Source organism: Ananas comosus, linkage group 3 (genome assembly GCF_001540865.1).
Source record: "Ananas comosus cultivar F153 linkage group 3, ASM154086v1, whole genome shotgun sequence".
In the NCBI taxonomy this organism is placed as follows: Eukaryota; Viridiplantae; Streptophyta; class Magnoliopsida; order Poales; family Bromeliaceae; genus Ananas; species Ananas comosus.
In genome coordinates, this window is record NC_033623.1 from 11,577,426 (window position 1) to 11,591,184 (window position 13,759).

Consider the following 13,759-nt stretch of genomic DNA (forward strand, 5'->3'; position numbering starts at 1 on the left):
TACATAAATTGTTTAGCAAAATTTTTTAGCTATTTGCAAATAACAATTTTTTTTTTCTAAATTTTATTTTAAAATTTGAATTTAAATTTAAAACTTAAAATTTAAAATTTAAAATTTAAAGCAACATTTAAAATTTTATATTTAAATTTAAAATCTACATTAAGAATTTAAAATTTTCAAAAGTTGATATTTAAAATTTAAAATTTAAAATTTAGTATCAAATTTAAAATTTTAAAACTCAAAATTTAATATTTAAATTTAAGTTAAAAATCAAAATCAGATTTCAAAAAGCAGATGTTACCTGCTTTTGATTTTGGGATGAGAAAACTAAAGTTCTAAAACTTAGAATCAAAATTTAAAGAAGAGATAAGCAACCGTTCTATTGCAGAAAAAATCACTCCAAATCCTAAGATCACTTCATGTGATAGCCCCACGCTTGAATTGGTGAGAGAATTTCAATCCAAAAAGCTACCAAATCGTTTTCTACAATTCTACCCCAACTAAAGAGCACTCATGTGATAGCCCCACGTCGTTGACCATAGACCAAGTAGTGGCTCATTAATTAAGGACTCATTTATTTCAACTAAAATAGTCTAATAATTTTCTTTATAATCATCTCTACCATTCTTCGAGAAAATCTAATTCATTTTCAACGAAAAAAACTTACATGTTTTTATTATCATTTCGAACCCAAGAGACTATTAATGAAGCCAAAATGTTAAGGAAGGATTAAGAAATTTTAGGGTGCTAGGGTTAAAGTAGTTTAAGAGTCGTAATTATCTGAAAAGCGGGGCATCACAATTGGTATAAGTCAATCATCCAGCCGAAAGTGTGAGATAAGTCTCAATTGAGTTAGTATTATACAGGGATGGAGCGAGGCTCCTCAGTTGACGATCATTAATTGTTGGTAATTAATACGTGGCTCCTGACAATTAATGTCAGCTTAAACTAGCGAGACAAGTCCCATCTCACTTTGTGTCTGTGAGAGCTCTTAATTCGGCTAAAATGGATGACGTATCTGAATAGCGGAGCTTCACAAGAGGGGTACTAAATTAATTGATGCTTAAACTCATAAACTAAGGCTTTTAAGCAATTGAAACACACACAAGTGTGATAGTGGTAGGGCTTGGTTTGTAGGTAGCTTCATCATTGAAGCATCTAGAAAAGGACTACCACAAGATGATACTGCCCTCAGGTTGAAAAACAGAAGAAAAGATTGGTAGTAGATATAGCTAGCTAGAGATCGACTTTGTGTGACACCACAAAGTTGGGTTCTCCTGAATCGTTCTTTTCTCTAGCTCCCATGTGGACTTAACATTGTCACAAACAACATGCTTCCTCTCCAAGCAGGAATATATATATATATATATGTATACATATAGGGTCCATTTATTCCTTAGTGGTAGCTTTGCTAATGGTGAAAATATGATAGTGATGATGTCGTTCAGAAGGGAATGCTCTGGAAAGTGAACGATGCAGTTTATGACCTAGGAATCTGATTTGATGAGTGATCATTAATATAGTGGTTTCGTGCCGATTACTTTTGTTATTATGGTTCTTCTGTTCTCTTTTTTGAGAAAGTTATGTACGGAGTACTAATGGTAATGCAATGTTTAATTTCTTATATATGTTGCTCGCAACACTAAGGGTGATGAGTGTGTGTACGTTAGACTCAATAAAGCATTAATTAGTGGAATAAAGTGATGGTTAAAGGGCGCCTTCCATGCATTTTGGCTAACTCACTATACTATATATATATATATGCAATTTAATATTCTAATCGCAACTAAACCATTGGGATTTTCAGTAATATATAAGGTATAAAAGAAGATTGAGTGAAAATGCGGGTTGAGTCTGAGAAGGAAAAATCATCTTAAGGGTGTGTAGAGTGATAGATAATGTCAAAACCCTAATTATTGCTGCAGCAATTAGTTATTACTCTCATCTTGCACCTAGTTGAGTACCCATGGACATTTTCAACAAAAAAGTGACAAAAATAGAATAAATTTAACTTAAGAGCAACATAAAATGCTCTAGTATATATACCTTCGATCGAATATGTCCTAATTAAATTTAGAATGAAAATTTTAACCAAACCCACAGAGGTGCTGTTTCAAATGCTTTAACTAAAAAGTAATGAGTAAGGCAAGTAAAGAATCGATGTAACTCCAATCTCTTGTGCTTATGAACAGTTGAAGCATGTGCACTAGTTTGTATAAAGAGAAAAATTGTTACATAATTTCTTTTTTTTCTCCAATCAATGGTTGGCAAATGAGCTTTAAGTAAATCCAGTGTTTGGATGGTTCCAGAAAAGCACAAGCTAGTGAATATCACCAGCGTAACCTTTTGGTTTCGATAAGTAAAGAATCGTATAATACAAAGTCTTGTTGTTCTTCGATCATTCGAACTAGGTCAATCAAGCATACAATATTTAATTTATCACATTATGCAAGGAACAAAGTTAATTAAGTGAGCAAATTTACCACAATAGACTCATGTTATAGGGTTTAAAAATACTTAAGAGCAGTTCAATTAGGCATTTAAAAAAAAGAAAAAGAAAAAAAAAGAAAATCTAGTTAGCATGCTATCGTAGCTAAATATATACTATGGATGCTGCTACCAAAGAGTGATATTTTAATATTTTACGCTCAATAATAGATACTCGAGTAATTACAATAAGAAAGAAGATCAAAAATGCTCTTTGTCCCCTTGGTGTCTACAATGAAACATTTAAGATATATTCAAGAGATCATCATGACCACTAATGTATTTTTGGTGGGTCCAAATGAGATGGGAACGTCACATTCATGTATGTGGAATGCATATACAACAAGGGAGATATTCCTTCAATGATTTATTTATTTATTTTTTTAAAAAAGTGCCCATGAATTGATGCGTGTGAAAGATAGGCTTTGACCAAGGCATTGTAGATGCCATCTCTTTAATTTGTTTGTTTAGGAGCTCACTGATAGGGAGGAGACACAAAGTCATATTCCAAGGATTGGAATCCTCCACTGGAATGTATTCACATATATACCAAGTAGTCGTATTTAATTTTAAATTAGTAAATGATAATATTTTTTATGCGAAGTAAAAGTAACGATAAAATAAAAGCCAAGCAATATTTGGCATATATAAGCTACACAAGAGTATTATATCAATATGTTCACACCGTCCTTTAAAAGTTATATTAAGCACTTTTTTTGCGGAAAGGGACTATAACACATTCATCTTTTTTTACTTTTGGAAAAATTAGATTGACTAATAAATTTATTTGGTAATATTGAATATTAATAATTAATGCCATGCTTTTTCTCGGTGTACATCTCTACATGCAATGCTAAATTCAGAGGAACCTATTCAAATAAAAAACCAATGAGACCAATAAATTGAAGCGATTCAAATTTGACTAAATATCCAAAATAATTCAGAATAATAGTTTTGCATTAGATACAAAACAAAACCTTGACCTACATATGTATAATGTATATGAAGGCTATTTCTGTCTATTAGCTTAGAACTCTTGAATTGGATATGAGCATTTTAACATAGCATTAACGTTTGGTTCATACCCTTTAGTTTCCGATCGACCCAATAAATACGTGCTAATTATGCAAGATAAAATAATAAGCTACATGCACCTAACAACATACCCTAGAATGTCATTGATAAATCATTTTATATCAAATGGGTCAATCATTAGACATATCTTCATTTATTTTATACATTTAAGAACAAGTGAGCATAGTTAGTTAATTCGGATTCGACAAAAATTCGGTACGGTATAATTCGGATAAAATTCGTCTTTTAATTTTTAAATTCGTTAAAAAATACGGTTAAAAAACGGATTCGGTAATTATTCAGATACGTGATTTATACGGATATTATACGTTCACCAATTAAAAATTCGGAATAAAAAATTCGGCTATATAATAAATATATAATAATTAATATACTATATATATTATTATTATAATTTTTATATATAGATTAAATATATCCAAAATTATAATAAACATATATTAATAATATATAAAAATTATATATTTAGAAATATTAATAAATAATTACAAATTTATAAATAAAATATTATATATAATAAATAAATATATATTTATAAAATAAAATATAAATAATGAGAGGGAGGTCCATCGTGGACCTCCCTCTCAAGCGGTCCACGAGGCAGAAGAGGCCTCGTGGACCGCGTATGATTTATGAATCCAAAAGCCTCGATTTTTGTACTGTTCCTCTTCTTTTTTCCGCAGACGGCCACGGGCGGATCTGTCACCGCCACTCTTGCTCCCGGCGCCAGCCATGGCGACGGAGGAGGAGGACGACGAGACCGGATCTGCAGTCGCAGCTCTTGCTCCCGGTGCCGGCCAGGGCGGCGGAGGAGGAGGACGACGACCCGGATGAGCTCGGCGACGAGAGCGGCGATGATGCGAACCTCGGCCGGACCGCAACAGCCGTTTTTTTGGGCGAATAATTCTCGAATCGCGAATAATTCATGAATAATTATTTTTGAGGATGAAGACGCGTTTTTTTCGAACTTTTCGAAAAAATATGGAACGGTCCGTTTAATTCATGTATTCAAAAGTTCGCGAATAATTCACGTATTAAACGCGAATTAACTAACTATGCAAGTGAGTAGTTTAGCTTTTTTAAGTTAGTTCATGTCACGGCATTAAATTTTTTAAAAAAATTAAAACAATAATATATGCAATAATGATTTAAAGCTATAATATAGAATACGTTTTGAGATACTTGATTACTTATAGCATTAGTCATCTCCTAATTAATTATAATCCATCTTTGGGTCAGTGCCAAGTAAGCATACTTTTTCACAGGTTGTGGCTACTTCCGATTTGACGATCGACTCCGTTAGAATTGATTTAGTTAATTTAAAATATTTAGAACAAAAAATTAAATTTTTTAATATAATTTACCTAGTAATTAAATGAGCTGAAAATCAATAATTTTTAATAGTTGATGTGTGCCGTTTGTAAGTTTAACGATGTAAAAGCATTCCAATCAGATGAAATTCTGATAAAAAATTCTTTATTCTATTCATTGCAAGATTAATATATCTAATCGAAAAATTTAATGCTATATAGATCATAATTTTTTGTGAGATTTTTATTTTTAACATTCAATTTTGAATCCTTTCGATCACTAGATAAATGATATCGAAAAACTACAAAATTTATTTTCAAAATACCTCAAATATACTAGGTCAAGTTTAACGGAGTCGATCATCGATTAGAAAATTTTATTATCGGAAACGGCTTTGGAGCACGTTGGCTGGCCTCCTGCTCCTAATTAATAGCACACAAGGTCGATCTACTCATATTTTGATATGAAAAAACATATTGGTAGTAGATATAATGTATGTATTCTGATATGAATAAATATAATAGCATTAGATATAATGTATGTATTCTGATATGAATAAATATAACAGTAGGTATTGCTAATTTGCTATCAATTCCCAGATGTATTTAAATGAATTGTTTGAGTGAAGAAGCCCAGCCTTAGCTATTGACTTTCTCTCCCACTGACATCTTCATATATTCACCCACTCCCATCTCCAAACACCCAAATACCATCTCCATTCTCTCTCTACTCTCTTTCTCTCTCTCTCTCTCTCTTTAGCTTGTTCCCAATCTTTTTTAGCCTCATACATTCAAAGTGCTTAGCTTTGTGAGCATTAATGCATTTTTCTCTTTTGATTTCTCTCTTTTGGAGTTCTTAGCTTTGTGAGCTCTGGATCATCTTCCTCCTATTATTCCTTAACAAGACCTTGAAAAAAAACCTCCCAAGCATGTAATTTTTGGTTCCTTCCCAACCAGATCCAAAACCCAAAAAAGAAAAAAAAAAAAAAATCCCCTCGAAAACTCAAGAAAAAAAAAGAGAAAGAAAAAGTTCTTTAATTAGGCTGGATTTCTTATCACTACTCCTTATTCCTTAGCAACACATTTATAAAATCCTTCATATCATGTAACTCTCTCCCTCTCCACTCTCCATCAAAACACCAAAAAAATCACCAAAAAAAAAGTTTTTTTTGTTTTTTCCCCCTACTTATCATGCATTAGCTAGCTAGACCTTTTGTTATCAACCCTGGATCAAGCTCCTCCATTTTCATAGCAAAAACTTTATAAAAAACCCAAAAAACATGTAATATATTCTCCCCTTCTTAACTACCTCATCCCTCCACCAAAAAAAAAAAAAAAAAAAAAAAAAAAAAAAACACAAATTTGCTTTGCATATATTCGAGTAATATCGACGTAGAACGACAGCGACAATGGCGGAGGCGACGGAGAACGGCACGCCGAACAGGTCGGTGCCGCCGACGCCGGGCACGCCGGGCACGCCGGGCGCGCCGCTGTTCGCGGGGGGGCGCGTCGACTCGCTCTCGTACGACCGCAAGTCGATGCCGCGGTGCAACGAGTGCCTGCCCGTCGACTACTCCTGGGCCGGCCCCCGCACGTGCCTCACCGACTTCCCCAGGCCCGACGTATCCCTCACTCGCAAGGTACGTACGCACGCACGTGCCACCTCCACCCTCCACCTCTCCCGCATCATTTTCATTTTAGTCCCTAATTAAACTTTGCGTCATTCAACCGATTACCATCTTCGCGAATATATCAAAATTTGTTTGTACGTGCATTAATAATTTTTTAAATATAATTTCTTTACAAATTGGTGTGTGTCACGTCACATTTCTAATAATTGAGGCTTCTATCTCTCTCTCTCTCTCTCTCTCTCCATTATTGAGGCGATGTTGAGATTAAAAGTTAAAAATCAAAACTTAGGAACTGAAATAAAACTAGCATGGTAATTTAAAAATTAAAGATGGAATTTAGTCGAAGTTTCGGCATGCCAAATTTGACCCATGTTCAGCCATTAAACAAATTTGAATTCCAAAATAATAGCTTTTTAATGCATAATTATAGAATTATTTCAAAATTTTGTTTATTATATAGCATAAATTTGAAGCTCGGAAGTATATATATGCCCTTGTCCCACATAGTATATAAAGGAAAAGGTGATTTTGTTCGGATTTCTATATTAGTCGTGTCATTATTGTGTTTCCTGCGAAGGATTATAAAAATATTCACCCATTAATTCTCATAATATAGAGGTACCTTTTTTCACTTTTTGTTTTTTGTTTTTGTTTATAAGCATTTGTCCCTGAACAATACGTACCCACAAGAGGTGCTAGTGAGGAAAGAGTACTTCAAAGCAAGGTTTTAAGTGCCCGTCGGCACGGGCCGTATCCACCGTGCCGTACCGTGCCAATAAGATACCGGCACGATACAAATCCCGTGCCGATGGCACAGTTCAAAACTCTCTATTCTTTAAATTAGTAAGTAGTTTACTCAATAAAGTTCAAAAGATATGATAAAAAGACATAATAAATAGTTAGAATATTTTATTGCTAAAGAAAATAGATATTTCATGCTATTATTTGTCGGCACACAAGAATTTTTTTGAACGGCACGCATCGGTATGGCTCGGCACGCACCGTGCCGTACCGTGCCGGCAAGTTTCCGGCACGACTCCGTGCCACGGCACTTAAATCCTTGCTTCAAAGTGTAGCCGACCAAAAAGTACGTTTATTTTTTGTGAAGAAATTATCATGGTTAATTATAGTGGTTAATTATAGTGTTTATTATATAGAGTGAGGCTACTATGCTATCGGAAGCACAGAGCCTTCCGTGCTTTCAGCTCGTTTTCGATGTTGCGACTTTCGAATCGTCGATCGGCTCCGTTAAACTTAATCTAGAGTATTTGGAGTATCTAGAAAATAAATTTTATTATTTTTCGATATCATTTGCCTAGTGATCGAATGGGCTCAAAATCAACAAATTTCAATGACCGTAGTGAGCCGTTTGCAAGTTTAACGGTGTAGAAATATCCAAATCACGTGAAATTTTGATAGAAAATTCTTTATACTATATAAAACAAGATCAATATCTTTGATTTAAAATTTTAATGTCATATTATTACATTTTGTAAGATTTTTATTTTCAGCCGTTGATTTTGAGCCCCTTCGTTCACTAGGCAAATGATATCGTAAAATCATAAAATTTATTTTCTAGNCGCGGAGGGTGTGCCAAATAATTTTTAGTCGGTGTTTAGGTCATTAATCCTAGAATAAATCAATGTTCTCAAATCTTAACCGATTAATCAATCAACACCATCGTTTCCATGCATCCAAGTTGAGCCCATCATTAATTAGTCATGCGTGGATCCAAATTAAGTGCGCATGGCATTCTTGGTGTGATCTAACCATTTGACAAAATTCGACACGACACGCTAAAAATTCGCTAACACGCTTAATTTTCATTAACATAATGTAGCAGGTGTGAATGATGTGAGCCAAACCCTTATCCAAAATAGCAAAACCAAGAGTTACATCACTTCTAATAGCATGTCCTCACACCATTTGGAGGCTAGCTAAAACAAGTATTAGAAGCAAGTGTTTGAGATCTAATTGGGAAGGGTAACATCACTCTAGGTTGTAAACTTAGAATTTAAATGCAAGTCGTAATTAAGAGAACGTATTCATTGAATCTGATCAGTATTCACGTAATTAAGTAAATCGGACTTAATAAACATACTTACTCTATGTATGTATTTAGAATTACCAAATATATTTTTTTACCATAGACAGATCAAATTTATTGAACTGGTCAAATTAAGTTATAAAATATAAGAAAAATTCAATTTGATCAATCGAAACTAGTTCTCGCAAATTCTGGTGGAAGTCGAATGTAGTATTTGTCTTGGTTCGGGTGCACCTAAGAAGCCGTGCCTTTTTCTCTCTGGATAATAAATAAATAAATAAATATATAAAGATAATAAAAGCAGTTTACAGCTTCACTCGATTCCGTGCAACTAATCACTGCACCGTTATTTATTTATTTAGTTTGAGCATCATCTTACCATTTTGGCATTTAATAACGCAATCTAAATTGTTTCTTATGTGCTTCCATTTTAGACTTTTAGACCGTTCTCGACCTGTCAATGATGTCACCTCCATGTTCCACAATCCACATAGTTCACAAGTTTTGATTCTCATTGGGTCACCCTTGTTTTTTTCCCTTTTTTTTTCTCATTTTCTTTATTACTAATTAAATTGGTGTGATCAGATTCTCTAGTCTATATATATATATATATATATATATATATTTGAAACTCAAAAGTTAAAAAGCTTCTTAATCTGTAGCTTGATCTCAAAGTGAAAGTAAGTAACTTTGTTTGATTCATTTTCACCCAAAAGCTAGCCCTTCATCGATTCATGAAACCTTATTAAAGATTGGCTTTAAAGAAGCGTTCCTTTTTTCTTTTTTGTTTTGCTTTTTGGGTGACTAAAACTGTAGTTGTTTTAAGAGTTTTTTTTTTTAGATAAAGGTAGTAAACTGTCTGTTTCATTCAATTTTTTAAAAATAAATTTAATAGAAAATATAAAGCAACTAATTAGCTTCAAACTTGAGATCTTAAATACTAACCATGAAATTCTTAGCTAACTACACCAAGTACGGTTAGTGGCTCTCTTTACCATTCTGTATAAATGGACTATTCTATTTGTATAGATATGGTAGAGGGGCGTATCCAATCTTTCTTCGCCCATTAGTTCCTAGTTCTTTAGCGCGGAGTAGAGCAGTTTGGTAGCTCGCAAGGCTCATAACCTTGAGGTCACGGGTTCAAATCCTGTCTCCGCAACATTTTTGTTTTTGGATGGTAGGCAAGGAAAGGGGGAAGATAGAACTACTATACTAACCACTATAGTAGTTAGTAGTTAGTATAGTAGTCAATTAATTTTTTATCTTTTTATCATAGTACATTACTTAATTATGATTATGGGCGGATAGCGGGAATCGAACCCGCATCTTCTCCTTGGCAAAGAGAAATTTTACCATTCGACCATATCCGCATTTTCTTCCTCCCTGATACGCACGTATATGTCCACACATATATGACATATATTATATATCATATATGCGGCTGGATCATATTTGTGCAGGGCCAGATACTTAGATAGTATAGTAAAAAGTAAAACTTAGATAGTATACTTCAGATACTATAGTAAAGTAAGATTCCAATTAAGATAGATTAAGATAATCTTATTTATTAGATCCAATTAATAACATTGAAATAGAATTTTTTTTTCAGAACTCAGATTGAATCTTAATATGTCTCACAATTCGAATTTATTTGAAGGAGTGACATTTTTGTTTTTGGATCGGGGAAATACCAAATAAGTTTAAGAAATGAGAGAATTAAGAATAGCTACCAAAAAGACTAATCCAATCCATAATGATGTACCGGAAAATACAACATTCTTGTTACTTGACCAACCATCAGAAGAAGCAAATACAACGGGTACACTAATCAGTAAGACTGATGAAGTCGCAATTAATGCAAAAACAGCTAATTGGAAAGCAATAGTCATGTTTCTAATCCTCCAAGCTACCAACAANAGCGTAAAAAAATTAAAATGAGATTTTGGGCTTTAAAAGTAATCAGAAAAGTTTCAACACTAGACAGAGCCACTAAAAAAAATTATAAGCGGTGCTTCAAAAAGCTTATCAAAGAATCAAACTTGAGAATAATTTTGAGTCCAATTTAAGGTCGATGAGTATGTGTATTTTTAAACTACGCTATTTGACTTAGCAATCTTAAGCAACAGCAATATTTCAAATTTAAGTCACGAATCAGTTATTAATCACCGTTTTTAGTGTATTCAACTTGATCCAGATTCTTTTTTGGTTTTTTTTTTTTGAACAGCTGATTTATTTCAATATAGCTATCAATTAATGTTTAGGGCTCTAGCATGATTCGAAACTCAATCTAAATGGTCTTATAAAATCATGTGTTGGTTTTGTCTCTATGCACGCTCACGGAGTGCAGTTAGGAGCTGAGTTCGTGGGCACCTTCATCCTCATCTTCGGAGCGACGGCGGCGCCGATCGTGAACCAGAAGTACAACGGCGCGGAGACGCTGATCGGCAATGCCGCGTGCGCGGGGCTCGCCGTCATGATCGTCATTCTCTCGACGGGCCACATCTCGGGCGCCCACCTGAACCCCTCGCTCACCATCGCCTTCGCGACGCTCCGCCACTTCCCCTGGGTGCAGGTCCCCGCGTACATCGCCGCGCAGGTGTCGGCCTCCATATGCGCCTCGTTCGCCCTCAAGGGCATCTACCATCCCTTTCTCTCCGGCGGCGTTACCGTCCCCTCCGTCAGCACCACCCAAGCTTTCTTTATCGAGTTCGTCATCACCTTCAATCTCCTTTTCGTCGTCACCGCCGTCGCCACCGATACTCGTGCGGTACTAATCCCAAAATAACTACTTTTCGCTTTCCAATGTTTACCCACACGTTCATTTTGATTCCTCGTAAATTATTTCAATCAAGTCCTTTGGATTAAACAGCACACTAAGTTGATGTGATGTGACCAAAATAAAAAGTTATAATTTATTTTTAATAATTTTTAATGACATTTTGCGGATAAAATTATTCAGGTAGGGGAATTAGCTGGAATAGCGGTGGGAGCAACTGTGATGCTTAACATACTTATCGCGGGGTTAGTAATTAGCGAAATAATTAATGATTAGTGTTCCTCTCTTTTAATAGCATTCTAATCATGATTTATTTATGTAAATCGAAATTAGGCCATCGAGTGGGGGATCAATGAATCCGGTGAGAACATTAGGGCCCGCGGTGGCCGCGGGGAACTACAAGCAGATATGGATATACCTGGCGGCCCCGACAGCAGGTGCAATCACTGGCGCGGCCGTTTACACTGCGGTGAAGCTGAGGGACGAGAACGGGGAAACGGTGCGCCCGGTGCGGAGTTTCCGCCGCTAAATCCAAATGCTATGGTGAGGTGATCATGCAGTTACATTATCTATTTATTAATTATGATCATGGTGGTAATTAATGATTAGTGTTGCAATAATCCTCGTTTTGCTTTGCTCAAAACGAATTGTTAAGACATATAGATATGGTGTGGTGTTTGTTTGGTTTAAGTGTGAGGCAAAGATGAGCCCTAAGAGGTTCACTTTGTTGTTGTGGTATTATTATTTGCTATACATATTGTGATAATTAGTGAAATATGTTGTGGAAATAAACCAGGTCACAAACCCTATAAGATGTAAGGATGATCCTGTTAAATGGTCTCTTATTGTACTTTTCTTGTTTCCTTCTCTTTTATCTGCTTTGATAATATGTTCTGATAGAAATAATATTGTTGATTAAAGGAGAAGTGTCTCAAATTTGGTTAGTTATACAACAACATCGAATCAAAAATTGATTGCCTAAGTAGTCATATAGTCTCAGGGAGAGAAAAAAAAATCAGACTAATATTTCACTTTAAGTTTTTTTTGAGAAAAAGGTAGCGCGCTACCCGCTTCATTCATTCAGTAAGTGAATTAAGCTACATGGGTGAGGCAGTAAAGCCTCGACGAAAGGCGAAAAAAAAAAAAGAAAAAAAAAAGAGATTATTTCTATCAGAACATATTATCAATAGTTAAATCAATAGTTCAAGTAAACGGAAAGTTGGTCACTGAAACAGATTATTCATGGATAAGTTGTAACTTATTACTCGACAAATCATCGTAAAGTTTTCAAAGTAATCGTTCATAAATTGCATAGGGAATCTAAGACTAAGATATCGCGCTGATTCAGTGGATCCAATGAAAAATCTAATAATGCATTCCCAGAACATTGATATGAGAACACCTTATTAAGTGCGTAAATTCATATGAGGGTCTGAATTTAAATGAAAAGCAAATTAGCAAGGGCACTCGCGTTGCAGAGAAAAACTCAAAACTACGTCATCTTAAGCCTCCTACTTTTCAGGCTTTTTAGGCTTTTCAGGCTTTTTTATAGGCTTCGCTTTGTCGTTGTCGCTATCACTTTCTTCGTCATCGGATGATGATTCGTCTGATGACTCTTCTTCATCACTACTGTCGCTGCTGCTTTCTTCCGATGAGTCGTCGCCTGATGATGTATCTTCCTGGAGAGCAGGTTGGTTCTGCAAATATCATGTCGAATTAAGTTGTTTGTACTTGTAAACATGAAGTATCGTCTTATCTATGGATATTGTTAAGATTAATTTCTGGATCATTTTCTATCATATTAATCATATAGAATTAGCGGAATAACTTACTTGGTCAGGTGTTAACATGGTAATAAACGATTGCACGCCCTTTGAATGGAAGCCCAAGAAGCGCACCCAAAACATCTCGCTTCCTTTCTCACTGAAGTCGGCCCTCCCGCAGGAATTGCCACCGAATTCCCCTCTCTCTTTCGCATCTGCGCGAACATTTTGTCGTTGTAATAACGTCGAGAGAGGAGCGCATGGAGAGCCCAAAGACCTATTTGTAACTAGGGAACGGATGGCTAAACCTTTCGCGACGTTAAACTTAGCCTTTCTCCTTCCTGGAGTGTTCAAATAGTATGACGTGTTGGATGCCAAAATTGCTTTCGAATCCATCTAAGATGAGATCCCCCAAAAAATTGAGAGGAGGAGAGGTTTTGGTGCTTCTCCTAAGTGAAAAACTCTCTAGCATCATCCATGTCTACTGTGTGCATGGATTTGGTGAAGTTTCTATTGTAAAATGCTTCTATAGGAAGCTGCAGTTGTATTAATACAAGAAGGGGGGCAATTAAACAAGCGCAAAATGTGTGACACTACATTTGTTAAACGTGCCAATGGCATGTGCTGTATGGATCTCGCACAATCTGAAA

General features: G+C 35.1%; 2 protein-coding genes and 2 non-coding genes across 5 annotated transcripts; 2 read left to right on the plus strand and 2 right to left on the minus strand.

Moving 5' to 3' along the window:
* Nucleotides 5,531-12,205, plus strand: LOC109708280 (probable aquaporin NIP5-1). Of its 2 annotated transcripts, XM_020229951.1 has the most exons (4): nucleotides 5,534-6,532; nucleotides 10,918-11,337; nucleotides 11,530-11,591; nucleotides 11,680-12,205. In XM_020229951.1, the coding sequence occupies exons 1-4, from the start codon at nucleotides 6,302-6,304 to the stop codon at nucleotides 11,873-11,875; spliced, it is 909 nt and encodes a 302-aa protein (XP_020085540.1). In that variant the 5' UTR covers nucleotides 5,534-6,301; the 3' UTR covers nucleotides 11,876-12,205. The 2 variants fall into 2 exon arrangements, with proteins under 2 accessions (XP_020085542.1, XP_020085540.1); XM_020229953.1 differs by lacking the exon at nucleotides 11,530-11,591 and having other exon boundaries at nucleotides 5,531-6,532.
* On the plus strand, nucleotides 9,656-9,729 carry TRNAM-CAU. Its single transcript has one exon. It is a non-coding gene; the product is annotated as a tRNA-Met (tRNA).
* On the minus strand, nucleotides 9,870-9,940 carry TRNAG-GCC. Its single transcript has one exon. It is a non-coding gene; the product is annotated as a tRNA-Gly (tRNA).
* Nucleotides 12,620-13,759, minus strand: LOC109708197. The gene is made up of 2 exons (XM_020229841.1): nucleotides 13,179-13,759; nucleotides 12,620-13,043 (listed from the first exon to the last, which is right to left on the minus strand). Exons 1-2 carry the CDS (start codon nucleotides 13,503-13,505, stop codon nucleotides 12,858-12,860), a joined length of 513 nt encoding a protein of 170 aa, XP_020085430.1. The 5' UTR covers nucleotides 13,506-13,759; the 3' UTR covers nucleotides 12,620-12,857.